Raw genomic sequence first — 19,431 nt, 5'->3', positions numbered from 1 at the left:
ACCCCAAAAAAAAAGAAAAAAAAAGAAAGTGGTTGTCCCACTGGCTATCATAAGTTGAATGCACCAATTTGTAAGTCGCTCTGGATAAGAGTGTCTGCTAAATGATGTAAATGTAAATGTAATAGTCGGATTAATATAATAGTTCAATTAAAACGTTTACAGGCCTTGAAAGAAGAGCAATTTCCCTAATAATCCTGTTTACATGGACACATCTGAAATCGGGCTACCTGATGGCACTCTGATAAATGCCGAAAATCGGCAATCAAAATAAACATTCTACAGCAGCGACCATGTTGTTTTTGGGACATATAAAGTGTGTATGTGAAAACTACTTCTAAGATCCATGCATTCAGTTGTTCTGAACTCACTTCACTCACACTAGAGAGGGAGGCTCGCCGTGCTGGTGCTAGCACATGAGCAGATCAAATACACTGCTAGAACGCCCATTAAGGTGTTTACATGTCCTAATAATTCGAAAGACTGCCCAGAAAAACTGCTGTTTTAATCGGCGTAAGCTTACTTTGATTTTGACCTTACGCCGATTAAGATAAGCAGAGTAAGGTGTTTACATGAATATTGCATAATCTGCCTCCTGCTATAATCAGTTTTATATTGAATTATTACTGTGCATGTAAACGTACTCAGTGTGTGTGTTTGTGTGTGTGTGCGAGTGCTTGTGTGTGTGTGTGTATGCGTGTGTGTGTGATGCACACTGTGAAAAACAAAACATATTCCAGACTTGTTGAGCAGCACAGCCTTTCTTTCAGAACTTCGTCAAAGGAACTGTTGATCTCTCCATCTCAGAAAATCCCCAAAGGATCACCGCATGGTATTATGCTAGAAGAGGTGCAGAAGAGAGGGGGGTTGATCCAAAAACGCAGTTAAAATGTGGAACCGTATACATGAAACATCCCATCATGTTTGTCTATATCAGTGACACGAACAGCAAAATACTTTCTGTGGAAGTCTCTGTGGAAAGACAGACAGGATGAAGGCTTGCTACTCTTTCTTTTCCCTTCTGAGACGCAGTGATAAAGCTAAAGGTCAAAGTCTGTGCCCTGTGCCAGGCCTTGCCAGGATGTGGGCAGATAACTGGGCAGGACCAGAACTGCCATCCTGTGTGACCGATATAGGCTACCCTTTCACAGAGAGCTGGGCTATTGAAAAAAAAACTCAAGGCAACCTTTCAGACAGAGCAAACGCATCCATCTTGCTCTTTTCATGTGGAATGTGTTAACTTATGAATTGTGCATTTGCATATTGCGAGTGCTGATGAACACACTTCATAGCACATAGATACTTGCTATTCAATAGGGAGATTTGCATTCACCTGTCTGGTTACTTCTGTAAGTGAACATAACGGAAAGGAAGCAAGGAGACAAGGGAAGGAAGGTCAAGGGGAGGAAGGTCCTTCAGACAATTGAGATGCATCTCTGTGAGGAATTGTTGTAAGGAAACACTTTACACCAGGTATGTATTCAAACAATCTTGGACAGTCCAAGTACATGACATCCCCAAATGTACTTTGAGATTCATGTTGAGAGTTACAGTTACACTGTGTAAGCAATAGGGAAAGGAGAACAGAAGCCATGGATTTGAGAAGTAAGCTAATGGATACCACACACACACACACACACACACACACACACACACATTTGTAAATGTTTGTAAAAAGTCCTATTAAATTAGATACATGACCTTGATATGCATAATCCATTCACATACAGATTACTTATACATACCGTACATTCCTCGATTTGTAGACACACACAGTTATGACCCCAGCCTTATTACCCCAACCAGCTATCTCCACATTTACTAACACATCTTCGACCCTCAGAATATCCCCCCCACTCTTTATGAAAAAACTCCTTAAAGAAAACATGTTCCATGTGCTCTCTCAATACAGGCATAACTGCCAACATACTGTATGCACACCCATCCACGATACAGTGCCCATTTGCCCATCACACAGACACACTTCCATTACTCCCCTGTCTTATACATCCGACAGATAGGGGCGGCAGGTAGCTTAGTGGTTAAGAGCGTTGTGCCAGTAACCGAAAGGTCGCTGGTTCTAATCCCCGAGCCGACTAGGTGAATAAATCTGTCGATGTGCCCTTGAGCAAGGCATTTAACCCTAATTGCTCCTGTAAGTCGCTCTGGATAAGAGCGTCTGCTAAATGACTAAAAATGTAAATGTAAAATGTAAATGTAAAATGTAAAAATGACAGAGATAAATGCCAGCGGAGGCTTGCGGAGCACCGTTTAGGACAATACGCCAGGGCCCAGTTTTATCGGAGAGGATTAAATGCATATAAATAGAATGAATAGACCGGGAGTCCCCATTCAAGTGAAAAAGTATTTTTATTTTCTATTCATTCTATTTCTATGCACCCTATCCGATAGGCGAAATCCAGGTAGATAACTTCAGAAAAACTTGGCCCTGGCTTTTTTTTACCAGCTTCTCCTGTCAACCCCCCTCACATCAATAACATAGTGAGGAATCACAGTATGGGAGGCACAGATGTGGGGGTGGGGGATAGCCTAAGGAAAGGAGCAGGGAGCCTGGTGAAGTAGAGGGGGGAAGATAGGAGTTGGGATACCTACTTTTTCTATACGGTATCTAGATCTTTGGGTGTGGGTGCCCACAGTACACACCCACACCACTCTGCTCCAATCAGAGCAATAAACTAGTGCTAATCAGTGTAAGAGGGGAATCCTGTGTGTCGTGTGTGTGTGTGTGTGTGTGTGTGTGTGTGTGTGTGTGTGTGTGTGTGTGTGCCTAGTCAAGACAGTCAGTGGCCAGACCATAAGGTCAGCAGCAGGGAGGGGAGGTGGAATGTAGGACTGGAGTACAAAGGAAAAGGGACATGACCCCAGTGAAAATGGAATCGCATAGAGGGGAACAAGGCATTCCTTATGGGAGCATCCAACTCCCAAGTGAATGTCCTGAAGTCACCCTGGTTACACTGGGAGCAGGGACACAATGAGCTCACTCCTATCCCATTCTCTTTTAACTTTAAAATGTTAAAGGCAAAGTCTATTTGATAATCTACACATCCTTTGGTTTTCAAAAAGTTAAGCGATTTCATCAATTAATCCATACTGTGCTATAACTAACTTGAAGGAAAATGACCCTGTGGTGCAGAGTCTGCAAGGTAGACCCCACTGATTGCTTAATATAGAGTACAAATTACAACAGACAGGATTTAGTAGACAGTATATATTATTACAACAGACAGGACTTAGTAGACAGTATATATTATTACAACAGACAGGATTTAGTAGACAGTATATATTATTACAACAGACAGGATTTAGTAGACAGTAGCTCAATTGGTAGAGCATGGCGCTTGTAACGCCAGGGTAGTGGGTTCGATCCCCGGGACCACCCATATGTAAAAATGTATGCACACATGACTGTAAGTCGCTTTGGATAAAAGCATCTGCTAAATGGCATATTATTATTATTATTATTATTATTATTATTATTATTATTATTACTACAACAGACAGGACTTAGTAGACAGTAAACATTATTACAATAGACAGGACTTAGTAGACAGTAAACATTATTACAATAGACAGGACTTAGTAGACAGTAAACATTATTACAATAGACAGGACTTAGTAGACAGTACACATTATTACAACAGACAGGACTATTGTTGGAGCCCACACAACCATTAAATCACAGACATATCCCCCTTTCCTAGCTCAAAATGGAATGCATCTCTGGAAAACAAGGATGTGTGTGTTTGTTTGTTTGTTTGTTTGTGTTTGTGTGTGTGTGTGTGTGTGTGTGTGCATACATGTGTGTGTGCGTGTTATCGTATCGCACTATATGTGTGTTTTGGGGTGGGAGGGGGTCTTTATTATGGGAAGCGTGGGCATCTAGCAGAAAGATTGCCCTGTGAGGCTGTGGCGAAGATAATGAGAGGGAAGTTAGAGGCGGCAGTGTCCTGATAAAGACTGATCATTTGAGCCTTCCTAAACAGTTTAGTGTGTGTGTGTGTGTTAAACAGGGGGAGGACATGCAAGTCTCTCCTGTTATGAGTGTAATATGCCAGCAGCCACAGAATACATGTTTCTCTTAGGAATAGATCTAGCCATGGGAACATGATGACACTAATGGGTGGTCACATTTCTGATTGTACCAGAAAGACTCCAGCAAGACTGTGTCAAAATTAATGCAGTTCTCTAACAAATACCTGAGTGCAAGTTGTGCACACCGATAAAGAGATTAGCGATGGACACCCAGACAGAGCAGGTGGAATCTTAATTTTCAGTTTTCTTCCTATTGTCAGACAGAACTGGCCGTATCTATTTCTTTGTAATTTGTTTCACTTGCAACCAAATACACAATTTGATTTGTATTAATTGTCCTATTTTTCAGTCACTCTGGCCCCTGTCTCAGTCTGCTTTTGTTGGTTTAGCGGTTTATCCAAACACAAATTACTGTCATCGCACCACTACACAAAAATGGAAAATGGAAACACAAAACAGCACGCCATCATTTTTTGGTGAGGACACTATTGTATCCGAAAGAGGGGTCTGGCATAGGAGTGAAATTATTCCGTTATTCACCAGTACTTGTTCTGCCCAACACTGAACATGTTCGTAATAAGACATTATCTTCAGTTCTTTAAGTAAAGCAGACATCTAGACAATGTCCCTGCAGTGTTACCTGTATCAGAGCTTGTCCGTTTCGGTTGGCAAGCTCAACAGTCAAGTCGCGCAGCGTATCTTTCAATGCATTCTGCCTAACAACAACGCCACGGCACCCTAGACATGGGCACCACTATATGACTGTTTGCCAACAATGACGTGACTGTGGTATTCACTGCTTCTTTATCTATGTTTGGTTTTGGGCTGGGTGGGGACAATTCATTTTCATTTCAATCCCTTTAGTTTATTTCACTGTTCTTCCTCTTTTCTCCCACAGAAGCAGGAGTTGGAGCAGCTCCATGCCCAGTAGAGACAGCTAGATGAGACAGTGGTATCATTGGTATAGAATAGGTTAGACAGGATATGGACCTTTAGACACCCTACAGTAGTACAGTAGCATGGATACTGGCAACACAGTGAGAAAGGCCATGTATTGTCGTAATATGGATAAGTACAATCTTTAATGTGAGCTAATGTAACACAGAGAAAAGGACAGGGAACTTTCCTAGCCATATATCAATCCTATAGGAAGCATCATACTACGCAAAAAATAAATAATGCTTTCCCCATCAAGAACGATTATCTGAGATCCCAAAAGGAAGTCTCTCTCTCACATTTACAGTGAGGGAAAAAAGTATTTGATCCCCTGCTGATTTTGTACGTTTGCACACTGACAAAGAAATGATCAGTCTATAATTTTAATGGTAGGTTTATTTGAACACAGAGACAGAATAACAACAAAAAAATCCAGAAAAACGCATGTCAAAACTGTTATAAATTGATTTGCATTTTAATGAGGGAAATAAGTATTTGACCCCTCTGCAAAACATGACTTAGTACTTGGTGGCAAAACCCTTGTTGGCAATCACAGACGTCAGATGTTTCTTGTAGTTGGCCACCAGGGTTGCACACATCTCAGGAGGGATTTTGTTCCACTCCTCTTTGCAGATCTTCTCCAAGTCATTAAGGTTTCGAGGCTGACGTTTGGAAACTCGAACCTTCAGCTCCCTCCACAGATTTTCTATGGGATTAAGGTCTGGAGACTGGCTAGGCCACTCTAGGACCTTAATGTGCTTCTTCTTGAGCCACTCCTTTGTTGCCTTGGCCGTGTGTTTGGGGTCATTGTCATGCTGGAATACCCATCCACGACCCATTTTCAATGACCTGGCTGAGGGAAGGAGGTTCTCACCCAAGATTTGACGGTACATGGCCCCGTCCATCATCCCTTTGATGCGGTGAAATTGTCCTGTCCCATTAGCAGAAAAACATCCCCAAAGCATAATGTTTCCACCTCCATGTTTGACGGTGGGGATGGTGTTCTTGGGGTCATAGGCAGCATTTCTCCTCCTCCAAACACGGCGAGTTGAGTTGATGCCAAAGAGCTCGATTTTGGTCTCATCTGACCACAACACTTTCACCCAGTTCTCCTCTGAATCATTCAGATGTTAATTGGCAAACTTCAGACGGGCCTGTATATGTGCTTTCTTGAGCAGGGGGACCTTGTGGGTGCTGCAGGATTTCAGTCCTTCACGGCGTGGTGTGTTACCAATTGTTTTCTTGGTGACTATGGTCCCAGCTGCCTTGAGATCATTGACAAGATCCTCTCGTGTAGTTATGGGCTGATTCCTCACCGTTCTCATGATCATTGCAACTCCACGAGGTGAGATCTTGCATGGAGCCCCAGGCCGAGGGAGATTGACAGTTATTTTGTGTTTCTTCCATTTGCGAATAATCGCACCAACTGTTGTCACCTTCTCACCAAGCTGCTTGGCGATGGTCTTGTAGCCCATTCCAGACTTGTGTAGGTCTACAATCTTGTCCCTGACATCCTTGCAGAGCTCTTTGGTCTAGGCCATGGTGGAGAGTTTGGAATCTGATTGATTGATTGCTTCTGTGGACAGGTGTCTTTTAAACAGGTAACAAGCTGAGAATAGGAGCACTCCCTTTAAGAGTGTGTTCCTAATCTCAGCTCGTAGACAGACTGACAGACAGGTAGAAAGACAGACAGACAGACCGGTAGACAGACTGAAAGACCAGTAGACAGAGACAGAGGACAGACAGACAGTATGTATGTAACAGAGATACAGTGGGGAGAACAAGTATTTGATACACTGCCGATTTTGCAGGTTTTCCTACTTACAAAGCATGTAGAGGTCTGTAATTTTTATCATAGGTACACTTAAACTGTGAGAGACGGAATCTAAAACAAAATCCAGAAAATCACATTGTATGATTAAGTAATTAATTTGCATTTTATTGCATGACATAAGTATTTGATACATCAGAAAAGCAGAACTTAATATTTGGTACAGAAACCTTTGTTTGCAATTACAGAGATCATACGTTTCCTGTAGGTCTTGACCAGGTTTGCACACACTGCAGCAGGGATTTTGGCCCACTCCTCCATACAGACCTTCCCCAGATCCTTCAGGTTTCGGGGCTGTCGCTGGCAAATACGGACTTTCAGCTCCCTCCAAAGATTTTCTATTGGGTTCAGGTCTGGAGACTGGCTAGGCCACTCCAGGACCTTGAGATGCTTCTTACGGAGCCACTCCTTAGTTGCCCTCGCTGTGTATTTTGGGTCATTGTCATGCTGGAAGACCCAGCCACGACCCATCTTCAATGCTCTTACTGAGGGAACGAGGTTGTTGGCCAAGATCTCGCGATACATGGCCCCATCCATCCTCCCCTCAATACGGTGCAGTCGTCCTGTCCCCTTTGCAGAAAAGCATCCCCAAAGAATGATGTTTCCACCTCGATTCTTCACGGTTGGGATGGTGTTCTTGGGGTTGTACTCATCCTTCTTCTTCCTCCAAACACGGCGAGTGGAGTTTAGACCAAAAAGCTATATTTTTGTCTCATCAGACCACATGACCTTCTCCCATTCCTCCTCTGGATCATCCAGATGGTCATTGGCAAACTTCAGACGGGCCTGGATATGCGCTGGCTTGAGCAGGGGGACCTTGCGTGCACTGCAGGATTTTAATACATGACGGCGTAGTGTGTTACTAATGGTTTTCTTTGAGACTGTGGTCCCAGCTCTCTTCAGGTCATTGACCAGGTCCTGCCGTGTAGTTCTGGGCTGATCCCTCACCTTCCTCATGATCATTGATGCCCCACGAGGTGAGATCTTGCATGGAGCCCCAGACCGAGGGTGATTGACCGTCATCTTGAACTTCTTCCATTTTCTAATAATTGCGCCAACAGTTGTTGCCTTCTCACCAAGCTGCTTGCCTATTGTCCTGTAGCCCATCCCAGCCTTGTGCAGGTCTAGGTTATTGCTGCTAGTAAGATTGCACCTAAATCAACCATTTATCAAATAATTCATCAAATCATCAAGAACTTCAAGGAGAGAGGTTCAATTGTTGTGAAGAAGGCTTCAGGGCGCCCAAGAAAGTCCAGCAAGCACCAGGACCGTCTCCTAAAGTTGATTCAGCTGCGGGATCGTGGCACCACCAGTGCAGAGCTTGCTCAGGAATGGCAACAGGCAGGTGTGAGTGCATCTGCACGCACATTGAGGCGAACACTTTTGGAGGATGGCCTGGTGTTAAGAAGGGCAGCGAGGAAGCCACTTCTCTCCAGGAAAAACATCAGGGACAGACTGATATTCTGCAAAAAGGTACAGGGATTGGACTGCTGAGGACTGGGGTAAAGTAATTTTCTCGGATGAATCCCCTTTCCGATTGTTTGGGGCATCCGGAAAAAACAAAAACCCACAAATTCTGACAAACTCCAAGCATTGATTATGCAAGAATGGGCTGCCATCAGTCAGGATATGGCCCAGAAGTTAATTGACAGCATGCCAGGGCGGATTGCAGAAGTCTTGAAAAAGAAGCGTCAACACTGCAAATAATGACTCTTTGCATAAACGGAATGTAATTGTCAATAAAAGCCTTTGACAGTTATGGAATGCTTGTAATTATACTTCAGTATACCATAGTAACATCTGACAAAAATATCTAAAAACACTGAAGCTGCAAACTTTGTGAAGACCAATACTTGTGTCATTCTCAAAACTTTTGTCTGACATGCTAAAGGAGTTATCCCCCAGCCTGATAGTTCTCTAGAACCCCTGACAGGTGATGTTGCTGACAATATCCTGACAGTATCCAACTTCTACACATCAACATCAAACTAGCACATCTCTATTCACTCAAGTATTACTTTCACCGAGGAGCAGCAATGAATCAACTGAAGATCCAAACAACAGAACCTGAACATATGTCATGGGCAGTGCCAGGACCATACTCTGTAGGTATTGATCTAAATATATGGCTCCGAGCAGTGCATGCTACTGAGAGGCTGCAAGAATGCCCTTGCCACAAGTCATGGGTATGAGAGAAGTGACTCAACACGCAAAACCTCCAAACATTGGAGAGCCTCCATAGGAGTCCTCTGTGAATTCCCTGGGATGGGATGCTGCTGGACCTGCCCTGTCCTCTGGGAAGAAGAGGAGCAGTGACAGCCAGGGTGTTCCCCCCTCCACTAGGCTAGCCAACAACATCAGCTACATATCAGCCTGTGGTCTGTGTGGAACGGTGACAACTCAGGCAGGCCTGTCATGGGGAACGTAGTGTGGAGTGTGTGTCATATACTGAACATGGGGGTGCCATTTCCCCAGTTTGTGCGAATGGGGAAATAGTAGACAGTGGCTAGTGCATTGTGTAGAAGGGGAAAGAGTGATTCATACCGTAGGGAGGCTCCACAAGAGGATAGTCCAACATACCGTAGTACACAGGACTCCTTTACTGAAGCCCAACAAATCAATCCAATCATTGGGTGACAAATGGTTAAGAAGGAGAGTAGGAAATTGAACAAAATACTTAAATCACTAAATCGATGTGCTTCAGAAAAAGGCATTAGTACTTTCAGGAAACTACCCCAGAACTGGTACTGTCCTGAAGGTGTTAATAAAGCAGGAAAGGAATCCCAGACCAGGTCCATGTTTAACTAGGCTATACAGTATGCTACTGTACAAAACAATGATTTGGTGTCTGTTGAAATGAGGCCATGGGAGCTATGTAAAAACCCACAAAGTTAGCGTCATCGTCACAGAAGTCCCAGCTGACTGAGTGTTACAAGAATCAAATGAAATTTTATTTGTCACATGCGCCGAATACAACAGGTGTAGACCTTACAGTGAAATGCTTACTTACAAGCCCTTAACCAACAATGCAGTTTTAAGAAAAATAAGTGTTCAGTAAAAAGTAGATAAGTAAAAATAAAAAAATTAGAAAAATAACAAATAATTAAAGAGTAGCAGTAAAATAACAGTAGCGAGGCTATATACAGTGCGTACCGGTCCAGAGTCAATGTGCGGGGGCACAGGTTAGTCGAGGTAATATGTACCCTCTCCCTTTATCATTCCTTCTACCCTATGTGATAATCTATTGACATCTAAAATTAAACGCAGCATGTAGTTTCTCTGTATAATCTGCACTCATACGGACATACACTATGTGACCAAAAGTATGTGGACACCTGCTCATCGAACATCTCATTCCAAAATCATGGGCATTAATATGGAGTTGGTCCCCCCTTTGCTGCTATAACAGCCTCCACTCTTCTGGGAAGGCTTTCCACTAGATGTTGGAACATTGCTGTGGGGACTTGCTTCCATTCAACGACAAGAGCATTAGTGAGGTTGGGCACTAATGTTTGGCGATAAGGCCTGGCTCGCAGTCGGCATTCTAATTCATCCCGATGGGATTGAGGTCAGGGCTCTGTGCAGGCCAGTCAAGTTCTTCCACAATGATCTCGACAAACCATTTCTGTATGGACCTGGCTTTGTACACGGGGGCATTGTCATGGTGAAACTGGAAAGGGCCTTCCCCAAACTGTTGCCAAAGTTGGAAGCACAGAATCGTCTACATTTTACATTTTAGAATGTTATTGTATACTGTAGTGTTAAGATTTCCCTTCACTGGAACTAAGGGGCCTAGCCCGAACCATGAAAAACAGCCCCAGACCATTATTCATCCTCCACCAAACTTTACAGTTGGCACTATGCATTCCGGCAGGTAACGTTCTCCTGGCATCCACCAAACACAGATTTGACTGCCAGATGGTGAAGTGTGATTCATCACTCCACACACCACTCTTTACGGCTATCTGTCACTGTTCTCATTGTCAACTAGACCACACTACTGAGTACTGTTGTTGACTTAATATTTATAATGTTACACATTTTAGAGATATAGTCCCCTATTCAGCTGAAACTGGATCTGTTAAACCTATAGTATTCCCCATGAGATGCATCGATTAATAGATTGTGTGATCAGCTTTCCTGATCCTAGATCAGAGTTTACGAAAATAGTGAATGTGATAGCAATAGCACCCAGGTGGTTTATTTTGCACACACTCAGACTTTACATGGCTATATCATAAATCACTAGTGTGAAGGGACGCTGTGTTGACATAATGATTGGGCAAGCTGCTGTGGACATTCAACCCAAAATGAGGAGTATCACCTGGTGCCACAATGCTACCTCTGAAGCCACAGGTGTAGAATGTTAACCACCTGACAGAGGGACCACGCCTCCCGCTCTCTCTCTCTCAACCCGACCAACACAGACAGTAAGGAAAGAACGTGACTTTATATTTACAACAGTGACTTAACTCAAGCAATGGACTGTTAATATCAAGAACATACTGTAGCGTGATATATGATAACAACAGTATAAAAAAAGATAAGCATTAGCCTACATTGCCAATACACAATCTTCAAGTCGATTAAAAAAATTAAAAAAATAATAATATGCCATTTAGCAGACGCTTTTATCCAAAGCGACTTACAGTCGTGCGTGCATAAATTTTTGTGTATGGGTGGTCCCGGGGATCGAACCCACTACCTTGGCGTTACAAGCGCCGTGCTCTACCAGCTGAGCTACAGAGGACCAGGATTTAAAAGCTTGATCTTTTCCACCAGCAACAGCGAGGCAGTAAAGTGCGCCGTTGGGAGTTTGATGTCAGAGTAAGTCATTTAAAACACCTGCTTAAGAGCAGTATAATGGCAAAACCTTTTATTATATATATAGTGTATCATTACAACTTCTAGGGTCAAGTGCATCAGATATTAACGTCAGGTTAAGTTCAACACCTGGTTTGGACTCTTTCTTCTCTTTTCTTGTGCTCCCGAAGGAAACCTGCCTCATCTTAGTCACTTTTGTACCCTAAAATTATCTTGCAAAGAAGATATGTTATACTTTTCAACTTGTGTGTGTGTGTGTGTGTGTGTGTGTGTGTGTGTGTGTGTGTGTGTGTGTGTGTGTGTGACACGTTAAAAAAAGAAAGAGTGAGAAAAAAAGAGCAAAGAAAAAAAAGCAGCTATTAAACCAGCTAGGTTGTTAAAAGTTTCATGCTAACAGACCCCAGGAATCCTAAATAAAGGTATCCCACACACACACACACACTGTTCGTATTAGTCCTGTGTAACTGACCTTTTGTCTCACATTGTCTTAGATGGAGCCGGCCCTAGTTCATAAACAGGTTATTTAGGGCCCCTGCTAACAGGGCATCTTAGCCCCAAGCCCTCCCTCTCTCTACCTGAACAGGGGTCCCAGGACGCCCAGTGACCTGGCCTCCAGGGCTTTAAACACCCACTCACAGGACATTATGGACTAAATCCTACCTTGAGATCTGTGCAAAGACTAAGAATGTTCTCACAAATCACCCATTGATTTCAATGCATGATTTACTGCACAGGGACTAAACCATTCTGTTCTGATAAGACGGGTAATAAATTGCCAGATTGTTATCTTGGTTTCTCCTCAAGTGGCCCTCAAGGGAACATAACCTTCTTTATCCTGGATTGTGGAGAAACAATACATCTTATCTTTAAACAGCCCCTTGTAAAGCCTCTTAGTGACTTCCTGTCTATTTCTTGTGTGTGGCTAGAGACCTGCGTCCTTGGGGCATCATGGGAAATGAAGTGTGTGGTCAAACAAATTGAGCCACATATAAGAAAAACCTATGGGAAACCAGAAGACTAGAGGATCTTGCAATGAGAGCCATTAGGCATAGTATCAGTTTATAACATTTGGGGGCATGTTGACAGGCCCAGCTTAAGCCTACTTTCAAATCCTTGACTAAAGAGAATGTTCAATGGAAACTCTCCATTGGTCCAGGAGTAGTACAGATGTAGGATCTTAATTTGAACCAGTTTGCTACAGCAAGAAAATAATTCTGTAGCAACATGAAATTTGAATTATTATGTGGATTATAATAAATTGACATTTTTGTAGGGGTGGATACATTTTTCATAAGGTAAAATCAAGTCTGAAATTTCAAAGTGGAAATTACTAACTTCAGAAGTATTTTTAAACCTGAAATTAACTATACGTTTTACATTTCCTGCATTGCAGGAAAGTTCTCCTGCAACAGGGTGACCAAATTAATATCCTACATCTGTATAAGTAAAAACAAGCAGTGGATTGGGCTAGTATTCTACGTAGTATGCTAGCATAGATATTGGGATGTAGCCTGTATCTACATCTGAAAGGGAAGGAGGCATGTGTGGTGTCATGCTCCAGCAGCCCTGGCTGACACTTACCAAAACGCCTCTCTGGGTCTTCTTCTCATACGACAGACAACCGTGGTCAGGGGAGAGGTGGAACAGGTACTCCTCCTTTTCTGCCACTCCTCCACTTCCTTTTCCACTTTCTCCTCCTCCGGTCAGTGCCTGATGAAGATCTTCCACATATTTCTCCCTTTTCACTCCCAACTCCTTGGCTTCCCTCGTCACCTCCTCCTCTGGTACTGTAAGAGTACAAAGCAGCGGTTAAAACAAGGAGACAACTCTAGTCTCCAAGGTTTCTTCTGGCATTGAGGTTTCTCCTCACTTTTCAATCAGAGACTGATTTCTACTTGGCTACCTACATGTAGGTGTGTGGACTGGCCAGTCAATGATATTGATTGATCAATTAATGCCAGGAAACAGGAATGGAGTTGTATAAAATGTCTGATGTGACTATACCGAAGTCTCACTGGAAGGACATGAACATAAATTATGTGGCAATGCATACCGTAAATGCATGAGTAAAGGAGCCTTAAAGATTATGGGAAAATCTGCATTAGAGAAAACAGAGCCACTGTTCGCCCCAGCGCCTTTGCTATTGTTTTTGTTTTGTTGATGAAAACAAAGTAGAGGAGCATTCGGCAGCGTGAAAAAAACAAAAAACATTTGTGCACTGCTGTCCTATCGCGCATGCAATGATGTCAGAGGGGGAAAAAACTGTGTTCATTTTGCAGTAAGTTCTTTGTTGTTGTAATATCCCAAACAGACGTGGCAGTCTCACCAATTAAGAATTCCAGCTTTAAGGAAAGCATGCAAGGAAGCCAAGAAGAATCAAATCAAATTTTATTGGCCACATGCGCCGAATACAACAGGTGCAGACATTACAGTGAAATGCTTACTTACAGCCCTTAACCAACAGTGCATTTATTTTTAATAAAAATGTAAAATAAAACAACAACAAAAAAGTGTTGAGAAAAAAAGAGCAGAAGTTAAATAAAATAACAGTAGGGAGGCTATATATACAGGGGGGTACCGGTGCAGAGTCAATGTGCGGGGGCACCGGCTAGTAGAGGTAGTTGAAGTAATATGTACATGTGGGTAGAGTTAAAGTGACTATGCATAAATAATTAACAGAGTAGCAGCAGCGTAAAAAGATGCGGTGGGGGGGCAGCGCAAATAGTCCGGGTAGCCATGATTAGCTGTTCAGGAGTCTTATGGCTTGGGGGTAGAAGCTGTTGAGAAGTCTTTTGGACCTAGACTTGGCACACTTGCCGTGTGGTAGCAGAGAGAACAGTCTATGACTAGGGTGGCTGGAGTCTTTGACAATTTTGAGGGCCTTCCTCTGACACCGCCTGGTATAGAGGTCCTGGATGGCAGGAAGCTTGGCCCCAGTGATGTACTGGGCCGTACGCACTACCCTCTGTAGTGCCTTGCAGTCGGAGGCCAAGCAGTTGCCATACCAGGCGGTGATGTAACCAGTCAGGATGCTCTCGATGGTGCAGCTGTATAATTTTTTGAGGATCTGAGGACCCATGCCGAATCTTTTCAGTCTCCTGAGGGGGAATAGGCTTTGTCGTGCCCTCTTCACGACTGTCTTGGTGTGTTTGGACCATGATAGTTCGTTGGTGATGTGGACACCAAGGAACTTGAAGCTCTCAACCTGTTCCACTACAGCCCCGTCGATGAGAATGGGGGCGTGCTCAGTCCTCTTTTTTTTCCTGTAGTCCACAATCATCTCCTTTGTCTTGGTCACGTTGAGGGAGAGGTTGTTATACCTCCTCCCTATAGGCTGTCTCATCGTTGTCGGTGATCAGGCCTACCACTGTTGTGTCGTCTGCAAACTTAATGATGGTGTTGGAGTCGTGCCTGGCCATGCAGTCATGGGTGAACAGGGAGTACAGGAGGGGACTGAGCACGCACCCCTGAGGGGCCCCCGTGTTGAGGATCAGTGTGGCAGATGTGTTGTTACCTACCCTTACCACCTGGGGGCGGCCCGTCAGGAAGTCCAGGATCCAGTTGCAGAGGGAGGTGTTTAGTCCCAGGATCCTTAGCTTAGTGATGAGCTTTGAGGGCACTATGGTGTTGAATGCTGAGCTGTAGTCAATGAATAGCATTCTCACGTAGGTGTTCCTCTTGTCCAGGTGGGAAAGGGCAGTGTGGAGTGCAATAAAGATTGCATCATCTGTGGATCTGTTGGAGCGGTATGCAAATTGGAGTGGGTCTAGGGTTTCTGGGATAATGGTGTTGATGTGAGCCATGACCAGCCTTTCAAAGCACTTCATGGCTACAGACGTCAGTGCTACGGGTCGGTAGTCATTTAGGCAGGTTATCTTAGTGTCCTTGGGCACGGGGACTATGGTGGTCTGCTTGAAACATGTTGGTATTACAGACTCAGTCAGGGACATGTTGAAAATGTCAGTGAAGACACTTGCCAGTTGGTCAGCACATGCTCGGAGTACACGTCCTGGTAATCCGTCTGGCCCTGCGGCCTTGTGAATGTTGACCTGCTTAAAAGTCTTACTCACATCGGCTACGGAGAGCGTGATCACATAGTCATCCGGAACAGCTGGTGCTCTCATGCATGCTTCAGTGTTGCTTGCCTCGAAGCGAGCATAGAAGTGGTTTAGCTCGTCTGGTAGGCTTGTGTCACTGGGAAGCTCGCGGCTGTGCAAAGCTGCTCTCCAAGGGTCCAGGGTCCCAATTAACACAGGTTCAAACACATACACACACATGCACGTGCATATCTGTCACGATCCCGTTACTGCCTGTCATCTCCCAGATGGACAGCCAGAGAAGAGAGTAGCTATGTTCCATGTGTACATGAAAGCAAACATAACAGTGATTTGTTGCAATTCCTAGATGACACAAAACAAATGGTGCACTAACTACCTTCTCAGTTAAAAGACACAGAGTGGCATTCATTTGGACACCCCTCAACACACACACACACAAACACAGACACACACACACACACACACACACAAAGACAGGCCTTGTAAGGCTTCATCAATGTAATACACCTGTAAGCTGCACCATATGAGTGAATACGGATGATGAAACAAGGCCACTACTGTCCTTCTGGCTAACAGACCTACAGTCACAGTGCTATGAGTCGAGGTACATAGTTGGGCCAGGTGCCTACTTAAGAAGCCTTATGAAGAGAAGCCCAAACACACCTGGTGACAACACAGTCTAGAGGATGGTGAAGGATTCGGGCCTCTGTCGTGTGTGTGTGTGTGTGTGTGTGTGCGTCTCTGTCTGTCTCTGTGTGTGTGTGTGTGTGTGTGTGCGCCCCGCATCCAGCCCTTACCTTCTCCGATCCAGGATGAGCTGCCGTCACTGAGGGCGAGAGTGTACCCAGCTCCCAGGTCTTCAGCCCAGTCAACCCGCAGGAAATAGGGGGTGCTCGGGTCTAACACCACACTGATCTGACGGACCGTACCACTCATGCCTCCCAAATACAGTCCCTCCTCTAGCGCCAGACCTTCAGAGATGGAGACCGAAGGGACAGATTTTAGACAAGGACAAGCTTAATCAAGGTAGAGTATAGTATCCATAAAACACTCTTGATATACCAACTTTTGCTGTTATGAATTTGGATTATTAACAGTGGTTTGCATCAATGCTGGGCATTGTTTTATTGCTCATGGTTTACTGTGAATACAAGCCCCCATGCAAATTCACTCAGGGATTGGGCAGTGCCATACAGTGTTTCAACAAAGGGCCTCTTAGGGGGTTGAATGTGTGTATGTGTATGTGTGTGTGTGTATTTGTAGGTGTATGTGTAACATTAAAACCACAGGGGATATCCATGGGGTCTGACATTGGGATGTTGGCTCTCTGACCACCAACAAAGTGCAGAACAAAAGAAAAGAGAACAACATCCTGGTTGTTTAACAGCTAACTCAATTAGAATGTTGTGTATCAAAACATATAGGTTAGGCCTAGGCTGAATCACCGCAGGTTTTGCCAGACAAGGATTTATCCTCAATCACAAAAATGATGATCTGAGGATTACAAGCCAATCTCAGATTCCACTACCTGCAACATTTCTTCAAATCTCCCATTGCAGAAACCATTGATGAATTAGAAAAGTTTTGAAAACAAAGCCAGGGAAACGTTTACTTGATTACGAATGTCCATGCCAAAAAGCATGATTACAGCTTCCACGTGAAGTGAGAGGTGAGTTGGACGTATTGCCTGCCAAAGTATAGGGCAAAGTGTGTGTAGACTGAGGGAAAAGAACAGCTTAATTGGCAGTTGGACATTCAGACACGTTTGAAGAAATGAAAATGGGCCCCTTCGGAGAGGGAGCCATAAGTTATGACGTGTCCACACATTTCTATTCTTTTTTCAAAGAAGCCCAAGGAGCAGGTCAAGGTGATTCAAAATCAGTGGTACAGCTGAGACCTGTCCTCACACACACACACACCCGCCCATCTCAGCAGATTAAAGTTGACCCTTTGTGCTCTGAGGAGGGTTTGGTTAGGCAGGATGGAGGGGTAAAGGGAGAGGTGGGAAGGGGGGTGGGGTCAACTTTAACCTCATAAAGAAAGCCCAGCTTCTCATTAGTTACTGTAACATCTGTCTGAAGAGACGATGACCCTGCAGTAATGACAGAAGGACACTCCAATTAAATAAACACTGTGCTGTCTCTCAGGAATGGAGCAATGCCCACAGAGCTTCAAAGCCAATGCTGGAATTCTGGCCATCTCATACTCATATCCCTTACACACAATCATCCCTGCATCCCTCAATCATGACACAAACTCCCTCCCTTTCACCTCTAGCACCTCACTCCTCTATTCTCCTCTCACTAACTCTGTAATTCTTTGTTCTCTCCTCCCCTCTTTTCCAATGTCATTTTCTGACCTTTCTCTTCTGAAGCACGTTTGACAGGGTCTCAATGGTTGAAGTCTCAATGGTGCAGTACAATACTGTAGGGGTCGTCAATAGTTACCACAGCCACAAAGAAAACCCTGCCTATTACTTCAATTTCGCTTCTTAAATTTGTATTTTAAACCTAACTACACTGCTAACCTTATGCCTAACCCTAACCTTAAATTAAGACCATAAAGCTAATTTTCATTGACTACAGCTCAACATTCAACACCATAGTGCCCTCAAAGCTCATCACTATGCTAAGGACCCTGGGACTAAACACCTCCCTCTGCTACTGGATCCTGGACTTCCTGATGGGCCGCCCCCAGGTGGTAAGGTTAGGTAACAAGCTGATCCTCAACACGGGGGCCCCTCAGGGGTGCGTGCTCATTCCCCTCCTGTACTCCCTGTTCACCCATGACTGCATGGCCAGGCACGACTCCAACACCATCATTAAGTTTGCCGACGACACAACAGTGGTATGCCTGATCACCGACAACGATGAGACAGCATATAGGGAGGATGTCAGAGACCTGACCATGTGGTGCCAGGATAACAACCTCTCCCTCAACGTGATCAAGACAAAGCAGATGATTGTGGACTACAGGAAAAAGAGGACCGAGCACACCCCCATTCTCAAAAAATTGGGCTGTAGTGGAGCAGGTTGAGAGCTTCAAGTTCGTTGGTGTCCACATAATGTGGTATATTGCTCAATTTCATTTATTTTAACCAAAATATGAGACAAAATGTTCAGCTTCCCCTTTAAGGGCGGGAGCTTCAAGTTCCTTGGTGTCCACATGACCAACAAACTATCATGTTCCAAACACACCAACACAGTTGTGAAGAGGGCACGACAAAGTCTATTCCCCCTCAGGAGACTGAAAAGATTTGGCATGGGTCCTGAGATCCTCAAAAAGCTATACAGCTGCACCATCGAGAACTTCCTGACTGGTTGCATCACTGCCTGGTATGGCAACTGCTTGGCCTCAGACCGCAAGGCACTACAGAGGGTAGTGCATATGGCCCAGTACATCACTGGGGCCAAGCTTCCTGCCATCCAGGACCTCTATACCAGTTGGTGTCAGAGGAAGGCCCTAAAAATGGTTAAATACTCCAGCCACCCTAGTCATAGACTGTTCTCTCTGCTACTGCACGGCAAGCGGTACTGGAGCACCAAGTCTAGGTCCAAAAGGCTTCTGAACAGCTACAGTGAGGGAAAAAAGTATTTGATCCCCTGCAGATTTTGTACGTTTGCCCAGTGACAAAGACATGATCAGTCTATAATTTTAATGGTAGGTTTATTTGAACAGTGAGAGACAGAATAACAACAACAAAATCCAGAAAAACGCATGTCAAAAATGTTA

At 44.2% G+C, this 19,431-nt stretch overlaps 1 protein-coding gene across 2 annotated transcripts in view; it reads right to left on the bottom strand.

The window, feature by feature from the left end:
• The window catches only part of LOC311140991 (DNA repair protein XRCC4-like), a 91,551-nt gene that overhangs the window by 68,998 nt on the left and 3,122 nt on the right, over positions 1-19,431 (bottom strand). For both annotated transcript variants that reach the window (XM_084176261.1, XM_084176260.1), the window contains exons 2-3: positions 16,497-16,670; positions 13,223-13,428 (exon numbers count right to left, since the gene is read on the bottom strand). In XM_084176261.1, the coding sequence (XP_084032387.1) occupies positions 13,223-13,428; positions 16,497-16,635 (345 nt within the window). In that variant the 5' untranslated portion in view covers positions 16,636-16,670. The remainder of the gene's footprint in view (positions 1-13,222; positions 13,429-16,496; positions 16,671-19,431) is intronic.

Source organism: Coregonus lavaretus (genome assembly GCF_964263955.1).
Source record: "Coregonus lavaretus genome assembly, chromosome: 14".
Lineage (NCBI taxonomy): Eukaryota > Metazoa > Chordata > Actinopteri > Salmoniformes > Salmonidae > Coregonus > Coregonus lavaretus.
This window is presented reverse-complemented; position numbering and strand designations above follow the sequence as displayed.